Below are 19,404 nucleotides of genomic sequence, written 5' to 3'. Positions count from 1 at the left end.
ACTTTGAAACTTATGGAGGCCTCTCCGACCTCGTACAACATCAGCAACACCTCAACTGGGTTAGGCCAGAGAACATGGGTGGATTCCAATGTGTGCCCTCCCTCTGTGAGTGGCACGACCCTTCTGATCGTGGCCTACAGCACTGTTATGGCGGTGGGCTTGGTGGGCAACACTTGTCTGGTCTTCATCATATCCAGACAAAAAGAGATGAGAAACGTCACCAACATCCTCATCGCCAACCTCTCCTGCTCTGACATCCTCATGTGCGTGGTGTGCCTCCCTGTGACGGTCATCTACACGCTCATGGACCGCTGGATCTTGGGTGAGACGTTGTGCAAGGTCACGCCATTTGTGCAGTGTATGTCTGTCACGGTCTCCATCTTCTCGTTGGTCCTCATCGCGTTGGAGCGGCATCAACTCATCATCCACCCCACCGGCTGGACGCCCGCCCCTGGCCATTCGTACCTGGCCGTGGCCGTCACCTGGATGGTGGCCTGCTTCATTTCCCTACCCTTCCTGTCCTTTAATATCCTAACTAACGTCCCGTTCCAGAACCTCAGCCTGCCGTTCAACCCGTTCAGCGACCACGTCATTTGCATGGAGCTCTGGCCGTCCGAACGCAACCGTTTGGCGTACACCACCTCGCTTCTGCTTTTCCAGTACTGCCTACCCTTGCTTCTCATTTTGGTCTGTTACTTGCGCATATTCCTGCGTCTGCGCAGGCGGAAGGACATGGTGGAGCAGGCCACCGAGGCCCGGCAGAGAAAGGCGCGGAGTGCTCAGCGCATCAATGCCATGTTGGTCGTAATCGTAGTTGCTTTCGCTCTCTGCTGGCTCCCGCTCAATGTCTTCAACACCATCTTCGACTGGTACCACCAGGTGCTTCCTTCTTGCCAGCATGACGTCATCTTCTCCGCCTGCCACCTGACGGCCATGGCGTCTACCTGCGTGAACCCGGTGGTGTACGGCTTCCTCAACACCAACTTCCAGAAGGAGCTGAAGGCGACGCTTCAGCGCTGCCATTGTGGCTGGGGAGTTCCGGAGGCCTATGAGAGCTTCCCGCTTTCCACGGTGGCCACCGATGTCACCAAGGTTTCGTCCATGCAGCAGGGCTCTCTGATCAGATCGGAACAGTGCGCTCACTGCTAAAGAGACTGCAGGAACTGAGAAGAGAACAAGGGAAGGGGTTGAGGATGAGCTGGCACTGTTTCCATGGAGATGTGGAATTGCTATGTGGGTTTCTACATCAGTTCATACCCAAGAGATCTAAAAACAACCTCTACCCACTGTTGCCGTGGTCCAGGTCTGCGTGTTCCTACGAGGAACGAGGCGTGATGTTTTGTTAAGGACAGCTAGGGTAGTCAGAGTGTCATTCCTGTCCTTGTATATGAGTTATATGGGATGAATATTCCATCAAGAATGTGATTATTCCTCTGATGATGCTTTCAAGCTGTCGTGTTATGAGAGGAAGGACTGATTTATGAGGCTGAATTGTTTTAGCGCTCATTGCGCGCCAGACGTTTCACATCAAACAGGAAGTTGTTATTGCTATAATGAAATTACTTTTCATGTACGATTCTTTCTTTGTTAAAAATCACTGTAGCAGTGAGTTGGTGCCCTCACCAAAGTATTTATTCTGTTCATGTCCGGTTTTGTTGTTGTAGTTGTTGTTTAATAAAGTGTAACTATTACTATTTATTGTGTTGCTTTGGTGAGATCGCTTACGCTGCATTTGAACTATGAATTGTGCCTCTGTAATGTTGGGAAAAGTTTGAGCATCAGTGTTAACAACACACCCATCTTCTGCTACAATAGAAACATGACTGTGCCAATGCCAGTTTGGTATTACACATTTTCTTGATGATCAAAGCAAACAAAAGTGTTTGGTGTTGACGTTCTTGTTGCCTTATAAATGCTAGTTCTGAAAGTGCAAATAAATTTGGAAACATGACATCCATGTAGTTCTCTTCTGTCACTTGTTGTTTCTCTTTGCCGGTAATTTCATTGAATGCTTATTCTTCTGCTCATTACTGAAGATGAAATCATTTGCATATATAGCAGCTGTGTCTGTATTTCCAATGCATGAGCCACTAAGTGCACATTTACAGTAATACATCTTTTATAACATTCCACCTCAGGCATCGTCCTTTTGATGCCTGTCAAAGTACTAGTCGAGTTTGCCTCTTTGGAAACAGATTGCCATGTGAGAAGCAATTTGCCTGGCTTGTAGTTTAAAAATGGCAACAACATAACAGCAGTTTCATCACAGATACAAGAGTAAACGTTTTATAGCATTCCTGTGGTGATGAAAAAATATGGGGAATATTAAATTTTATGATTTTCATTTTACAGATACTTTAGTGACATTGCATTCAAGGTATAGCTTTTATCACCTCATCCATTCCCTGGGAAACAAACCCATGATTTTAGCATTGCTAGTGCCATGCTCTGTTCAAGCTACACGTATGCTTTTCTATGAAGTTCACAGAAATGCTTAAATGTCTTAAAAGGCATGGAAATGTAATCAAAATTTTCATAGTGGATATTCAATTTGGTGGTACAGTACAGTCCAAAAGTTTGGAACCACTAAGATTTTTAATGTTTTTAAAAGAAGTTTCGTCTGCTCACCAAGGCTACATTTATTTAATTAAAAATACAGTAAAAACAGTAATATTGTGAAATATTATTACAATTTAAAATAACTGTTTTCTATTTGAATATATTTAACAAATTAATTTATTAATGTGAAGGCAAAGCTGAATTTTCAGCATCATTACTCCAGTCTTCAGTGTCACATGATCCTTCAGAAATCATTCTAATATGCTGATCTGCTGCTCAAGAAACATTTAATGTTTACAATTGTACAAAATATTTGTGTACAATATTTTTTTTCAGGATTATTTGATGAATAGAAAGTTCAAAAGAACAGTGTTTATCTGAAATCTAATCTTTTGTAACATTATAAATGTCTTTACTGCCACTTTTGATTGATTTAATGCATCCTTGCTGAATAAAAGTATTCATTTCTTTAATTTCTTTTCAAAAAAATAAAAATAAAAATTCTTACTGACCCCAAACTTTTGAACGGTAGTGACTAATGCTACAGAAGCTTTGTATTTCAGATAAAAGCTGTTTTTTTTAAACTTTCTATTCATCAAGGAATCCTGAAAAAAAAAGTACACAACTGTTTTCAACATTGAAAATAATCATAAATGTTTCTTGAGCAGCAAATCAGCATATTAGAATGATTTCTGAAGGATCATGTGACACTGAAGACTGGAGTAACGATGCTGAAAATTCAGCTTTGCATCACAGGAATAAATTAATTTGTCAAATATATTTAAATAGTACACAGTTATTTTAAATTGTAAAAATATTTCACAATATTACTGTTTTTACTGTATTTTTAATTAAATAAATGTAGCCTTGGTGAGCAGACGAAACTTCTTTTAAAAACATTACAAATCTTAGTGGTTCCAAACTTTTGGACTGTACTGTATATATTTACTATCTAATAACTGTTATGTATGAGGAAGTCACACAAAATTGAGAAAAACTGGTCTTCCTCAAGGAGTCACATTCAAAAACTTATTTTGTCTTATTGGAGACATTTTCCAGTTTAAAAGTGTTTTGAATTCAGATGGTTGATTTTTAATTTATTCTCAATGATTCTCATTAAAGTCTTATTATTTCAATATTGTATATTTTAGGTTTGTAACGGTACACAATGGTGGTTTGGTAGGTACCTCAGTTTTGAAGTTTTGGTACAGGTTTGGTACAGCAGGGGGGAGAAAACTAAACATAAAATTGCTTATTTTTTCATTCTTTTTTATTAAACAGTGGTTTATTGAACGAATTGTGTCTCTCTCTTTAAATAAATCCAATTACAATGATCATTTTCTTAAGGAAAAAAATCTATCTCAGCTAATGCTGTAAACTATATATAGGGAGCCCTTTCTTACACATTACTATAATAATAATAAAGGTTACAATTAACAACAGAGCCCAAACAATTAAATTCAGTTGCTATTTATTTGTAGAAATAATAATTAACACTCAAATAAAAAAAGTAAATTGCACATAAGACAGGTTTTGCCTTAACTTCTAAATCTAATTATAAAATTATTACTCCAATTCATTTTTGAAATATAATCATTTACACAGTTACTGTCATAACTTTTTTTTATGACAAATTTATTTAAACATTAAATAATTAAAACATTACTAACAGGTAAAGTAAATATTATAAATATGCGCTCACCTAAAGGATTAGGAACACCTGTTCAATTTCTCATTAATGCAATTATCTAATCAACCAATCACATGTCAGTTGCTTCAATCCATTTAGGGGTGTGGTCATGGTCAAGACAACCTCCTGAACTCCAAACTGAATGTCAGAATGGGAAAGAAAGGTGATTTAAGCAATTTTGAGCATGGCATGGTTGTTGGCGCCAGACGGGCTGGTCTGAGTATTTCACAATCTGCTCAGTTACTGGGATTTTCACGCACAACCATTTCTAGGGTTTACAAAGAATGGTGTGAAAAGGGAAAAACATCCAGTATGCAGCAGTACTGTGGGCGAAAATGCCTTGTTGATGCTAGAGGTCAGAGGATAATGGGCCGACTGATTCAAGCTGATAGAAGAGCAACTTTGACTGAAATAACCACTCGTTACAACCGAGGTATGCAGCAAAGCATTTGTGAAGCCACAACATGCACAACCTTGAGGCGGATGGGCTACAACAGCAGAAGACCCCACCGGGTACCACTCATCTCCACTACAAACAGGAAAAAGAGGCTACAATTTGCACGAGCTCACCAAAATTGGACAGTTGAAGACTGGAAAAATGTTGCCTGGTCTGATGAGTCTCGATTTCTGTGGAGACATTCAGATGGTAGAGTCAGAATTTGGCGTAAACAGAATGAGAACATGGATCCATCATGCCTTGTGCAGGCTGGTGGTGGTGGTATAATGGTGTGGGGGATGTTTTCTTGGCACACTTGAGGCCCCTTAGTGCCAATTGGGCATCGTTTAAATGCCACGGCCTACCTGAGCATTGTTTCTGACCATGTCCATCCCTTTATGACCACCATGTACCCATCCTCTGATGGCTACTTCCAGCAGGATAATGCACCATGTCAAAAAGCTTGAATCATTTCAAATTGATTTCTTGAACATTACAATGAGTTCACTGTACTAAAATGGCACCCACGGTCAACAGATCTCAACCCAATAGAGCATCTTTGGGATGTGGTGGAATGGGAGCTTCGTGCCCTGGATGTGCATCCCACAAATCTCCATCACCTGCAAGATGCTATCCTATCAATATGGGCCAACATTTCTAAAGAATGCTTTCAGCACCTTGTTGAATCAATGCCACGTAGAATTAAGGCAGTTCTGAAGGCAAAAGGGGGTCAAACACAGTATTAGTATGGTGTTCCTAATAATCCTTTAGGTGAGTGTATAAGCTAATATAGTGCATATATTAAGTGAAACGCCTCCCTCCAGAGTTCATTTCTCTTGTGAACTAACATGCTGTGGATACTGAATGACTTGCCTGAGATAAATGTAATGCTATGTGAGATATTATTCTCAAGCTGTTTTATTGATGTCTTTCTACAGATGAAACACTGGTTGAGAGATTACATGCATATCTAGAACATCTGTTCTTCTTTTCCTGTTGTGTAGGTTAGCAAACAGCATTGCATTACCGCCCTTCTGGATTGTGAATCAACTGAACTGTGATGTCCATTCCATCGGGACAAATGCATGTACGGTTACAAGCACCCCTACTATATATATATTTAATTTTGCTTGTTTTTTTTTACTTTTGATTTTTTTTTTTTAGGTGAAATGTAACCTTAAGATCTTCATGCTACTTCATGCACAAAATATTTTTTTGCAATCATATACAGCTGTAAAAAACATATAAATGTCTTAGAAGTTCATTGGTCAAAACAACATCTTGCATTTTGTCATAGAGAGTTCAATTTATGCCAAATCATGCCGCTCTTCAATATGCTGTCCGTGACATGACATCCCAGGTGATAAAATCACAGCCATTCTTCCGTGAACGGTGTCCAGGTCAAGGAGTCCTGTTTAAAGGTGTTACTAATCTCAGGTCACTTGATTTGTTGTCTCACGTGTCCCATTTCTGTTTCACTGCTGCCGCGCTTTCCTATTAGAGGAGATGAAACGTGTGGAACACAGATAAAAGCTTTTTGGCTAACCTTGTTTTCTCTTTCTTGATAAGATGCACTTATTTTAAATTGCCATTGATTTCCAGCACGTCACTAACAATATCCGAAAGTGAAGTGTTTGAAGACAATCCTACATTGGTTTGTGTAGGATGTGTAGGCCTAAGCCTCAGGGGACGCACAGGCTAAAGAAAGCTTATAGAAAACAGATAATCATCACTTGTCCAGAGGGACTGTCACTTGCATCTCCTCTATTTTATAATTCTCACCACAGTTTATTAGCTCGCCGTGGGTTATCTGCAATACTCTAATCGAAAATGAACCCCTCTTGTGTTATATTTATTCATACGCCACCTAAGGAAGCCCAGCAGCTTTGATGTGTACTGCTTGATATGACAGAATCTCCCCTATAGCCTTTCTGCAATCAGATTTACTTGCTAATGCAGCACATTTTGATAGTCTTTGATGTTTGAGGGCATTGCTCCAGCTCTAAAGCACACTTTCTTGTTGTTTATTGGTTAAAATATTAAAATAAAAGTACCATTTTTTTAACATGGAAATCCTATTAACTTTTTTTTTTTTTTATCATATTATCAGAGTTAGGTAAACATATTGTAATAACTAAAAAAAACAATTACTCAATGACATCATCCTTCAAGAAGTGACATGAATGAATGAATGAATGAATGAATGAATGAATGAATGAATGAATGAATGAGGCATTTATATAGCGCTTTCATATGTACTACTGTACACCCAAAGCGCTTTACAATCATATCAGGGGTCTCTCCTCATCCACCACCAGTGTGCAGCATCCACTTGGATGATGGGTGAAGTACCGCAAGAGTGATGCATCTCGAACAAGCCTGGCTGGAGCCAACCTGGTGGCAGAAAATGACAGTTGTGCAGTAGCAATCTGTGGAAGCCATGGAATAAAAGTATAAAAAAGGTTAATTTTGAGTTTATGTCTCACAATTCTGAATTTTTTCCCCTCAGAATTGTGATATAAACTCACAATTCCAAGTTATTAAGTCATAACTGCTAGATATAAATATGCAAATGCAAGAAAAAAAGTCAGAATTGTGAGATTAAAATGTTATATTTAAAAGTTATCTATGTAAAATATTATTTCATGCTTTAACTGTGTTAACTATGTGTATGTCCAACTGCAAATGTGAATATTACGTATAGCCTACTTACTGTTTACATCAAATTCATGCTTCAATAGTAGACTAATCATTGCAGGTTTCATCAGTGACTTGCAATATAAACTTCTGCGTTTAGTTTCAAAGGGCGTCTTAAACATAAAGACATTTTTTGCATTCCGATTCTGACATCCAAAAGCACAACAAAACATTTTTCTCTTATTCTGTGGATTTTGCCCATTTTCCCCTCACTTGTTACCGCTATTTTTCTGCCACCACGCGCAAAGCTGTGAGTGACATAACTGTGACGTCTGCTCCAAATTCGTCTATTAGCAATCTGCGATGAAAATGTAGGCCTATGTTATAATATCAAATCCTTATGCAACAGCTCTCAATCCCTGAGCATTGGCTGGATAAATGCCCATTCACAACAGGATTGATAACCATAAAGATATGCTAATTACATAGAGTACCTCAGGGATGACGTGTTTTTGTAGGCAAAACGAGTTAGCATTTAAGGACTTCCGGTTCCATCGCCCTAAAGTCTATGGGTTTTTTGAATGGGTTTTTGCTAAATCACCTGAAATAAGTCTGTGGTTAACAAAGCCTCTAAATATTTTCACGTTTTGATCTATGACATAAAACACACCAGTTATAACCTGCTTGTGATTTTTTTATTCAATAACTATTATTGTGTCTTAAAAATGGCGGTTGCTAACAAGTTGCTAAAAGGGACTACTTCCTTTGGCATCATCGTGACAGGACATTTGGAATGCATTTCTCATGAAAAAGTGGATAAGTATTCATACCATCATAATCGGCGAGCATGTTTTTAAATAAAGTTTGAGGAAGCTTGGTGGTGGTGATTTTGATCCGCGACCATGGTGTGCTGTAGTCCGTTTATAGTCTACTGTTAGCTTTTTATATCATCATATATCACTTTTATTTATATAGCGCTTTTACAATGCAAATTGTGTCAAAGCAGCTTTAAATTGATAACTGGTATATAATTTTGGCCGCACAGCAGCTCTTAAAGAACAGTGTCAATGCAGGCAGATCAAAGCACTGTTGATTATCAAATGTTAAGTGTCCCCAACTAAGCAAACCAAAGGTGACAGCGGCAAGGAACGATATATTGTTATATCTGACGACTTTATTTAGGCTTCAAAATGTATAAATGTTGTGTTAACTTTTAAAGATTATCTTGATAGACAAAATGTGTGTGTCATAACCCTTTGTTAAACACAGAGCTTTTTTTTTTTTTTCGATTTTCCAAAAGTCTGTGGGAAAAATGCATTGGCTTTCGATCGAGGGAACCCGTGCGCCGCTAACTTCCGAGTTGGCCTACAAAAACACGTCATGATTTTTAAAAGTATAAAATTATCGTTATAGCTTAGTTATCATTGACTTGACTTTAGATTATTTCCATTCTGTTATTCTAGCAATTGTGTAAAATACCCAGCCATAAAATTCATAACGTTTAAGTGACCAGAGCCTATTTCTGAAAGAAGCCTATATATACTATTTTATAGAAATGCTTACTTAAAATACAACACAGGAATATGCTTTGAAAGTTAGATTACAAAAGGTAGGCTACTGCAGAACAAAAATGACCCACTTATGAGTTATAATGAGCCGTTGTTTGATAATACACTTTTTTGCTCTGGTTCTCCATTCCCATAGACTACTATTTTATAAAGTAACATATGCCTATATTTATATGATTCTAGTTTTGTTTTTTTAAAGATCTAAATCTAAAGACACAGCCACATAATGTATTTCACAAAAATTGTCTTTTATCTTTTTTTAATGTAGCCGCTGGATATTGCAGCACTATTTTATGCCATTCTTACAAATGGAGTGTCTCTTTTTATGTTCTTTTGCTCATTTTTATGTTCATTTTCTCACTTTTCATTATTGCTCAAAGTACATTTCTCTTCATCTGGAGCATGAAGATAAACCACTAAAATATATCACAAAATAAATTGGGTTCTGCGTCAAGGCTATGACATGAATTTCTAATGTAATTTAGCCTTATTGTTCTGCATCTTTAGCCATCCAAATACTTTGATTTCATATTTGGCAAAAATATCTTAAAATTAAGGCATTTTTTTACAGCTTTATGTAATGAATAATTGAATAATTGAAATAATAATTGAAAAGTTTTTCATAGTATAACATTGTAGCTCATGTTTATGGCCCGTGACAGATGCATTGTGGGATTTAAGCTTTCCTGCGTCATGAACGTTTACGTTCCACTGACTGTATTTTGGCAGCTATAACAAAGCCTGTCTGCCGTAGTAATACTTGGCAGAGATGTTTAAAAGTGGGCGAAAACAATCCCAGGGGACTGTTTTAGATGCCGTGCGCTGCTCCAGTTCTACAGCTTTGAGCAGGGGAGTATTTTTAAACCCAAATGAAGTCATCTTGGGTGAGCCGATTGCGCTCCCTCTGCTGTCTTTTCTCCCAGCCAGCCGTTTACCATCTGCAAACTTTTGCATTATTCATAGCTTTTTTCTCCCCCGTTCTCGAAATAAAGAAATAAGAGATCCGAAGACCAGACCAGAATATTTATGGGGTGCCTTTCCTCAGCCTTGTCTTCACCCATTCCTTCAAAAGGGCTGCCGGAGTGCACACAGGATGCGACGCCACTCGCTCTCAGCGTGAAGGGCTCTGCCCGCCAAACAGAGCGCCGGGGAGTGGGAAAAAAATCCGCACATCACCTCGCCCCCCACGACTAGATAATTAAGACTCCTGTTTAAGATAAGCATCATTATTCTGCGTTCCTTAAAATACACACGCATTTATTAGATCAACTCTGTATTTTCTTTTTATTTCAAAAGCAGTTTTCATGCGAATCTTATGAGCTCATGTCCAAGATTAGAGGTCATACTTCTTGACCACCAAATTAAGAGATTTTATATTTGGTTTATTGTGCATGTTTTTAAAAATTACTGTAAAAAACTGAAACAAAACATTGACACAGTAAAATACAGTTTTCCGTTGAAACAGTCATATACTATATAAAAAAACCCCAATGCGTTCTGGGTAGTATTTTTTGTTTTAAGAAGCCTATAGCAAGCGGGAAGGAAGTCGACTGGAAGTTGAAGTCGGCCGCGTGCCGCCATCTTGTAGCAGAACTTCACTTGCGTTAGCATCCCATTGACTCCCATTCATTTTGGCGTCACTTTGACAGCGAATAACTTTACATCTGAGGCGTTTAAAGACTCCATTTGTCCATTATTTATTTCTAAAGATACACGACAATGTATAAAGGGCTCCATTACCTTCTATGTTACATTATGGCCCGTAGAAACAGTTTTTGTAAAAATAGGCTAACGATTGCGTCATAACCACTCGACTCTCTGTCGCACAGTAGAGGAATTACCGTACAGACAGGAATAGAAGCTCGCAGGCAATCGGGGAGATGTCAAGAGAGAAGCCTACTGGCGTTACATTTTAAAATACTATACAAAATAATTATTAGAATACTTACTCCTGCTCACTCACGCCGAAGAACTCCCCGCTCAAGCTCGCCGTCTCTGCAAGATTAACGATGGCAGTTTGCACACACAGCTACTAGAAGATTTACATCTGTCAGACAGGTTGCTGACGTCATCAAGCTTAGTGTGAGTCTGCGCGTCAGAAACGGAAGTGCTAAAAATCTCTAAAAATGGGCTTCACTTGTCTCAATTGAGTTCCAATGGGGTCGCTGTGTCCATTTCTTTTACTGTCTATGGCCTATAGGCTACTTTCTCGAAAACAACAAATAATATTACCTAGAATGCGTTGTAATATAAAGAAGTAATATACTGTAAAAACAATGCATTCTGGGTAATATTTGTCATTTTCAAGAAATTAGCCTAACGACTAATAATATAGCTACTTATATGCTACTTTCAGTGCATTGTTTTTACGGTATAGTACTGTTTCAATGGAAAGTTCAACTCTCTGTTTTTATCTTATTTTAAAAGCAGTTTTCATGCAAATCTTATGCGCTCATGTCCAAAAGCAGAGGTCATACTTCTTGAATATAAAAAGAGATTTTATATTTGTTTTATATTGTGCACACTCTAAAAAATGACTGTAAAAAATGTAAACAAATTGACTCCGTAAAATACAGCTTTACATTAAAGCAGTAATATACCATGAAAACTATGCAATCTGGGTAATGTGTGTCGTTTTAAGAATAGAGGCCTATAGGCAAAGTCCCTTTAACACAAGTCATTTCACTCAAAAAATTTCATGACAAAAAACTGTATTTATTTAGGCTGGATCAAGCTAATGCCATGCGCAGTCCTAAGGGCGCGTCTCTATAGGAAGTGCTTGTCTGACTGTTTCTATAGGAACCGGAGCTTCTAACGGCCACTGCAGTGGCGCGTGATTTTACCAGTCGGCGATTGGCTCTTATTTAGAAGGCGGGACTTATTCCACCATATTGCGCGTTGCACTTTCTCCCATTCATAATAATACAAGTGACATGTCTTGTGTTATTCTATAGTCTTTGCTATAGGCTACTTTCTCGAAAATAACAAATAATATTACAGATAACAGATAATATTAATATTATCGACAAATACTACCCAGAATGCATTGTTTTACGGTATATTACTGTTTCAATGGAAAACAGTATTTTACTGTGTAAATTTGAGTTATTTTTTAGAGTGCATGTATTTTGCATAAAGAAAATAAAACCATTTTTTTTAGGACCATTAAGATTGGTTGCATTGTAACATTGTTTTCATTTTTCCACTGACAAATTCTCATTTTCACTACCGTAATGGTAAACTGTTTGAAATTTATTTCTGATTTAATATTGTATAGGCTACATCATCTTGTATACATCTTTTTTTACGACAGTTTTATTTATATTGCAAAAAATTTAATATTGTCTTTTATTTAATTTGCCCCAGAACGTTTTTTTTTAAAAGATGTAATATAAGTCTAAGGTGTCCCCTGAATGTGTCTATGAAGTTTCAGCTCAAAATACCCCATAGATTTTTTTTAATTCATTTTTTAACTGCCTATTTTGGGGCATAATTCTAAATGCACCGATTCAGGCTGCGGCCCCTTTAATTGCTCGTGCTCCATGCCCCCAAGCTTGTGGCTGCCTTAAACAGCATAAAGAAGGTTCACACAGCTAATATAACCCTCAAAATGGATCTTTACAAAGTGTTCGTCATGCATGCTGCAGGCATACATCAGATCATGTGAGTATTGTATTTATTTGAATGTTTACATTTGATTCTGAATGAGTTTGAGGCTGTACTTCATGGCTAAAGCTAACATTACACACTGTTAGAGAGATTTCTAAAAATTGAAGATGTTTATGAATTATACAGACTGCAAGTGTTTAAAAATGAAAATAGCGACGGCTCTTGTCTCCGTGAATACAGTAAGAAACAATGGTAACTTTAACCACATTTAACAGTACATTAGCAACATGCTAACGAAACATTAAGAAAGACAATTTACAAATATCACTAAAAATATCATGTTATCATCAGTATTATGTTGAGATTCGCCTGTTCTTCAGAGGTATTTTAAACAAATGAGATTTATATAAGAAAGAGGAAACAATGGAGTTTGAGACTCACTGTATGTCATTTCCATGCACTGAACTCTTGTTATTCAACTATGCCAAGATAAATTCAATTTTCCATTCTATGGCACCTTTAAATAAAATGGCTTTTGTATTAACAGAATGAGAAACACTGAAAACGACAATTACAAAATATAATAATAATAGTAATAGTAATAAAATCCAAGAGCACTACTGCTCATTTGAATTCAGGCTGAAAATACATTTATTTGTCATGAAAACAATGCCACATAACCAATGCAAAGGGAAAAAAATAGCAATAGCCCTCTTTACGCAGAATATATATTTTTTTTAACATTATATTATTTTCACATCAGAATATAATTTCTTATTATTTCTTTCATTTTTGACGTGAAATAAGCCAGATGTTTCTTTCCATGTTGTACCTCCTGGAAATAATGTAACAACACAATCAATCTTAATGGTCCTAAAATAGGTTTTATTTTCCTCATGCAAAATACATGCATAATATAAAACAAATATAAAATCTCTTTTGATTTTGGGGTCAAATATTATACTATCAAGATTTGCCCAGATAGGCAAATTGATTTTTTTTTCCTCCAGGTTGTACCAACTTTATTGAAACCAATTACAGTAATGCATCAAAGTCAAAGTTTCTGGGTTTATTGTCCTTTATTTGTAATTACCTTTAAAGAGCAAGTGCGTATTGCCTTCAATTAGAATCAATCAACACATTCTCATTACATGATTCTGCTGGTACATTTGCAGCATAAATTACAATGTCTCTCTTCACAGACATCAGTGCACAGTGCAGTTACCAGCTTTGCATTTGGCGCCATCCACAGGTGTATTTTGCTATTACAAGCACTTTAACACCCCAGCAAGACTTTCTCACAGATGAAAGAATTTCAGCCATCATTGCATTATAATAACACATAGCAAACGTGTTTGTGCTGAATTAGAGCCATGTGAAGCTGAAAAATTATGTCTTTAAACATCCGTAAATATGTATTTTTTATTCTGTGAATCCTATCCTACAGTGCATTTGTTGATTTCCTCAAGTGCGTCATCTTCATTCATTGCCACCGTCACTGTCACCGTCCTCAACAGCGCCGTCTGCTCGTCCCTCAGCCTCAGGGTAATTCAGGATGTGTCTGTTGGCCTGGATGAGGTACTGCTGCTGTTTGAAATACACTTTCAGCACTCCCTTGATCACCACGAAGGCAATGCCACCCTGGAAGAGGAAAACACGGTTAGGCTTCGCACATGCTAATGTAATTCCAGGTCGTGTGGTAGGCGCTCAGCCCTCTCGACTCTCACCAGGATGGTGCGCTGCAGGTTTGACGTGACTCTGCGGAACAGGAGACGACCCACCAGGCTGGCGATGGAGGGGAAGATGAGGGCACCGCACAGGGTGCGAGACACAGAGAGATGGTCTCCTCCGTAACTGCCTTCTGCTGGGACGCGGGGCAGAGAACGGCCCATCCCTGTGCAAACAAATGAAATTTTAGGATTCAAAAATGGTTTATTATTATTAAAGCTTTGGTATGAGTATGACATTAAATCATACATTCTAAGATGCTTTAAAGGAACATTTCACCCAAAAATTAGCTATCCACCACATGACAGGGTGAGTAAATAATGTCAAAATGTACATTTCTGGACATTAATTTACTATTATGTATGTACTATTATGGTATTTATCAATATTTTGAATTAGCTTTTATTTAAAACAAAATTATACTTAGCATTTTTTATTTCAGTTTAAGTCATTTTAGTTCTTCAACGAATTAACTGAAAATATAAAACTTAAAAGTGAAATTGGTGAAGTACCAAAATAACTAAAACTAATATAAAATAAAGCTAAATATAACTGATATATATATATACAGCTATGGAAAAAATTAAGAGACCACATAACATTGATTTCTGAACTTGGAGTGGTCTCTTATTTTTTTCCATAGCTGTATTTATATATATATATATATACATACACGTATATATATATATATATACATACACGTATCTATATATATAGATACTCCTATATATATATATATATACACGTATATATATATATATATACACGTATATATATATACACATACACGTATATATATATACACGTATATATATATACACATACACGTATATATACATACACGTATATATATATATATACATACACGTATATATATATATATACATACACGTATATATATATATATACATACACGTATATATATATATATACATACACGTATATATATATATATACATACACGTATATATATATATATACATACACGTATATATATATATATACATACACGTATATATATATATATACATACACGTATATATATATATATACATAAACGTATAGATATAGACAGACACCTATATCTATATACATACACGTATATATATATACATACACGTATATATATATACATACACGTATATATATATACATACACGTATATATATATACATACACGTATATATATATACATACACGTATATATATATACATACACGTATATATATATACATACACGTATATATATATACATACACGTATATATATATACATACACGTATATATATATATATATATATATATATATATATATATATATATATATATATAAAGCAAATAAAAACTGACAGTATAAAAATAGCTTTCATTTTAATTTTAGTTAATGTTATGGTCATTTTGTTCAAATTAAACAATTATATTTAGCTTTAATTTATTTTTATATTACTTTGAATTTGATTAATTCAATGAATTAACTGACAAATCTAAAAATAAAAACGAATTTGTTGAAGTACTAAAAATACTAAACCTAAAAAAGCAAAATACTATAGTTTAAAAAAAAATAAAGCAAAAAAAGTGACCAACTAAAATAAATGAAAACTGACAATATAAAAAGCTTTCTATCAATTTTAGTCATTTTGTTTTTTAAAAAACAATTATATTTAGCTTTAATTTATATAATTTCATTTTTGAGTAAGTTAAGTACTTCAAATTAATTGAAAATATAAAATAAATTAAAGATAAATATAATTGTTTTTTAAAATAATGACAAAAGCAAATTTAAAATTGACTAAAACATAACTAAAACCAAAATGAAAACATAAAAATTAAATCTTTCATTTTAATTTTAGCTTATGTTTTAGTCATTTTATGTTTTTTTTAGTACTTCAAGGAATTAACTGAAAATATAAAAAATTAAAGCTAAATATAATTTTTATAAAACATAAAAATAAAAGCTTTACTTTTAATTGTACTTTAAGTTTATTCATTTTGTTATGTGCTTTTGTCTTTTTTTTTTTTTAAGTTAAATTTAGCTTTAAATTTCAATTAATGAAAATGATTTTTAATAGTTTTATTTTAATAGTTTTAATGATTTTTAATGAAGTATTGCCCAGTTTAACCCCATCTTCCACATACCAGGTACAAGTCCGCTGAAGATCTGAAGCTTGGAAGAGTGTCGCTGCCAGAGCCGCACCACGTAATCCTCCCAGCGAATCATCTTCCCCAGCACCAGCATGACGGGGATGGTGGGTAAACCCATGAGCAAGAAGAGAGGATCCGCACGCTCCATCACATCCAGACCCTTCTTATGCCCCACCACCTAAAAAAAGAGGAGAAAATGTGTTCAAAAGAGCCAATAAGAGCCAAGCTCCTCTCTTCCTTCCGTCTTTAACGCACCTGCATAACGGTGACGGCACCATAGGTCACTGCTGACCAATAAACGGTTCCCACTACGACTCCAGCCGCAGCGAACGGACTGGCCCTGGACAGAGCTCGATCCACCTGCTGGAGGAAGTACACTAGAGGCCCTGGAAGAGAGACAAAACCACACATTTAACACTTCCCTATTAAATCGCCAAAATAACGGCCAAACAGAATGTCGGATTATTAGTCATTAGTAAGCCCACACAGCATCTGTGCACTATTGTCACACTCTCTGAGCTAATTTGTAAATTAAATACATGAAAAAGTACTTAAATGGTAAGTGTAAATGAGTGCAAAACTGTTCTAAAACAGTATTTAGTATTATTTATATACTATTTAAATGCAGAGCACAAATTCAGAGTGTGGGTTATCATACTTGGCCTTCACGTCACGTCACTTTTAAGAGTAATTTAATATATAATTTATTTTGACAGTTTCAGTTTTAAATTCAGCTTGCTAATATTATGCCAAACATTTAATAATTTTGTTATGTGCTTGTGCCATTTATATGTTTGTTTGTTTTTTTATTTATTCTTTTTAGTTTTTTTTTACTTTTAGTAATTTTAGTATTTCAACTTACATTTATTTTATATTCAGTATTTTCATTTAAATGCGTTTTATTTCAGTTAAAAATTATTTGTAATTATTTTTAATAGTCTAGTTTTAATTTATTTTTATTTGAGTTAAAGTAAATTAAGTACTTCAACACTTATTTTATTTCATATTTAAATTTTCATTTAAGTTTAAGTTTATCATCTTATATTTATATTTTAATTTATCTCAGCTTTTTTTCCAGTTAAACATTATTTGTAATAGTTTAGTTTTAATTTATGTTTATTTGAGTTTTAGTAATTTTGGTGTTTCAATTGACACTTTTTTATTTCAGTGATTCAATTTTCATTTACATTTTTTTAACTTTAAGTTTTTCATCTAATATTATAAATTTATCTCAGCTTTATTTCAATGTTTATTTGTGTTTTAGTCTTAGTACATTTTTGTACTTCAACTTATACACTTATTACAGTATTTCAATTTCCATTTTTTGAGTTTGTTTTTCATCTAACATTTTTATTTTAATTCATTTTCTTTCAGTTTACAAAAATTAATTTTAAATAGTTTAGTTTTAATTAATAACACTGGTGCAAAACAAAGCTGACAGTACTACACTATCAGGAGAAAATTGTATATATAATATTTAATAAACGTGCACTGATTTGGTGCATTAAGGATATTCATCAAAAATGTGAGGAATATTCATACACCAAAGAGGAAAAGGGTATCAGTAAGCCTCGCTTCAAAATAGGTGAAGTGCAAATACTTACCCATTTTGGGGAAAACTATATGATATTCAGTGCCACATTGCGGGCAACTGACGGCTCCACCACTGTTTCCCTTCTGTTTTTCGTCGAGCCATCGCTGTAAGCAAGACTGATGGATCCACTTAGTGCAGCCCTTACAGCGGCACGGACTGACCCATTCTGCAGCTCGATCCTCCTTCTCCGTGGCAAAACACACCCAGCAATGCCTGTCGTTGGACGACATGTTAGTGAGCGCATAACTAAGAGTACCACTAACCGGTGCTGTGATTGACAACAAAAGGAGAAACTCACTTCTCTGGAGGTTCATCACAGGCCATCTTGTGTCAGGTTTGATCCACGGTCTCCAGCTCAACCATGAGTGAGCCAGAGCAGGCTCAGTGTACAACACCTGTCAATAGAGGTCATTAGACTTTAATGCAATACTTCTAATACGAGAATATTTGCATTTTTATTCAATAATACTTTTAATTAAAAATAGATGGAGCTAAATGCATTATATGATTGATCTTATATTAGGGTGGTCAGCACCATTTATATTACAGAAATGACAAAATAATTCAATAAAAATACAGTATAGGATATGGGACGATACAGCCATGATAATTATTATATTATATTTATTCTTCTAACGTCTGTCTTCGTATGAAAGATGCGCTGTAAATATTTTTGTTATTACATTATCATTCTTATTTGTGTTAATAAGGCCTAAATCACGTATGAATGTAAGGTCAGTGGTCTTTTTTAAATTCAACACATTTTTTATTAGTAATGACACACTGTAAACCAACCATACCTCAACATTAGTTTGTACAGCTATAAACATACCAAAACTGGTCATTCAGCCAACATTGCTAACTGAATTCAAATGCAGATCCTCACCTGAAGATGTTTTGTAGATTTAATCTTTTCTAATAGGCGTTTAGTTTGGATCTCAGGCTGATTTGACACTTTCAATTTCTCGGAGGACAGAATAACAACCTTATGAAGAACAACTTCCGGATAAGCCACTTCCGTTTGTCAAAATAAAAGTCCCAAACGTGCTAAAATATCCGTTTGATGTTTATTTATAGTCTTACTTACTGTAAGAGAATGCTTTCAAATATGTATGATTGTTCAAAATGAAATATGCTAATTCAATATTTATCATGGTTTTAAAATAGCTTCGTGTCGGTTAGTCCTCTCCATTATTTTGCACCTAAATAAATAAATTAAAGACAATGTATTTCCAATTACATATGAGCATAATATATAAATACATTTCTAAAAACACATACTTTCAAAAAAAATATAGACATTATAATTTTTTATTTTTGTGTACGTCTAGGAGGCAGCGCCTTCGGCTTCGAACAGAATGACTATTGGCTGAATTCCCTGTCAGTCATATCCTAGTTACGTGTGTTTGATTGGCTCCCTCCACACTGAGGTTCGGTTGAC

At 35.3% G+C, this 19,404-nt stretch overlaps 2 protein-coding genes across 2 annotated transcripts; one reads left to right on the top strand and one right to left on the bottom strand.

The window, feature by feature from the left end:
- The first annotated feature begins 12 nt into the window (after positions 1-12).
- On the top strand, positions 13-1,149 carry npy8ar (neuropeptide Y receptor Y8a). The gene has a single exon (XM_067399067.1). It carries the CDS (start codon positions 13-15, stop codon positions 1,147-1,149), a length of 1,137 nt encoding a protein of 378 aa, XP_067255168.1.
- Positions 1,150-13,356: 12,207 nt separating this feature from the next.
- Positions 13,357-18,976, bottom strand: marchf5l (membrane-associated ring finger (C3HC4) 5, like). The gene is made up of 7 exons (XM_067399066.1): positions 18,850-18,976; positions 18,262-18,358; positions 17,974-18,176; positions 16,625-16,755; positions 16,364-16,547; positions 14,227-14,393; positions 13,357-14,140 (listed from the first exon to the last, which is right to left on the bottom strand). The coding sequence occupies exons 2-7, from the start codon at positions 18,285-18,287 to the stop codon at positions 13,979-13,981; spliced, it is 873 nt and encodes a 290-aa protein (XP_067255167.1). The 5' UTR covers positions 18,288-18,358; positions 18,850-18,976; the 3' UTR covers positions 13,357-13,978.
- Between the last annotated feature and the right edge of the window lie 428 nt (positions 18,977-19,404).

This window comes from Chanodichthys erythropterus, chromosome 10, assembly GCF_024489055.1.
Source record: "Chanodichthys erythropterus isolate Z2021 chromosome 10, ASM2448905v1, whole genome shotgun sequence".
NCBI classification, from domain to species: domain Eukaryota; kingdom Metazoa; phylum Chordata; class Actinopteri; order Cypriniformes; family Xenocyprididae; genus Chanodichthys; species Chanodichthys erythropterus.
The sequence above is the reverse complement of the archived record's forward strand: the minus strand, read 5'-3'. Positions and strand labels throughout refer to the sequence as shown.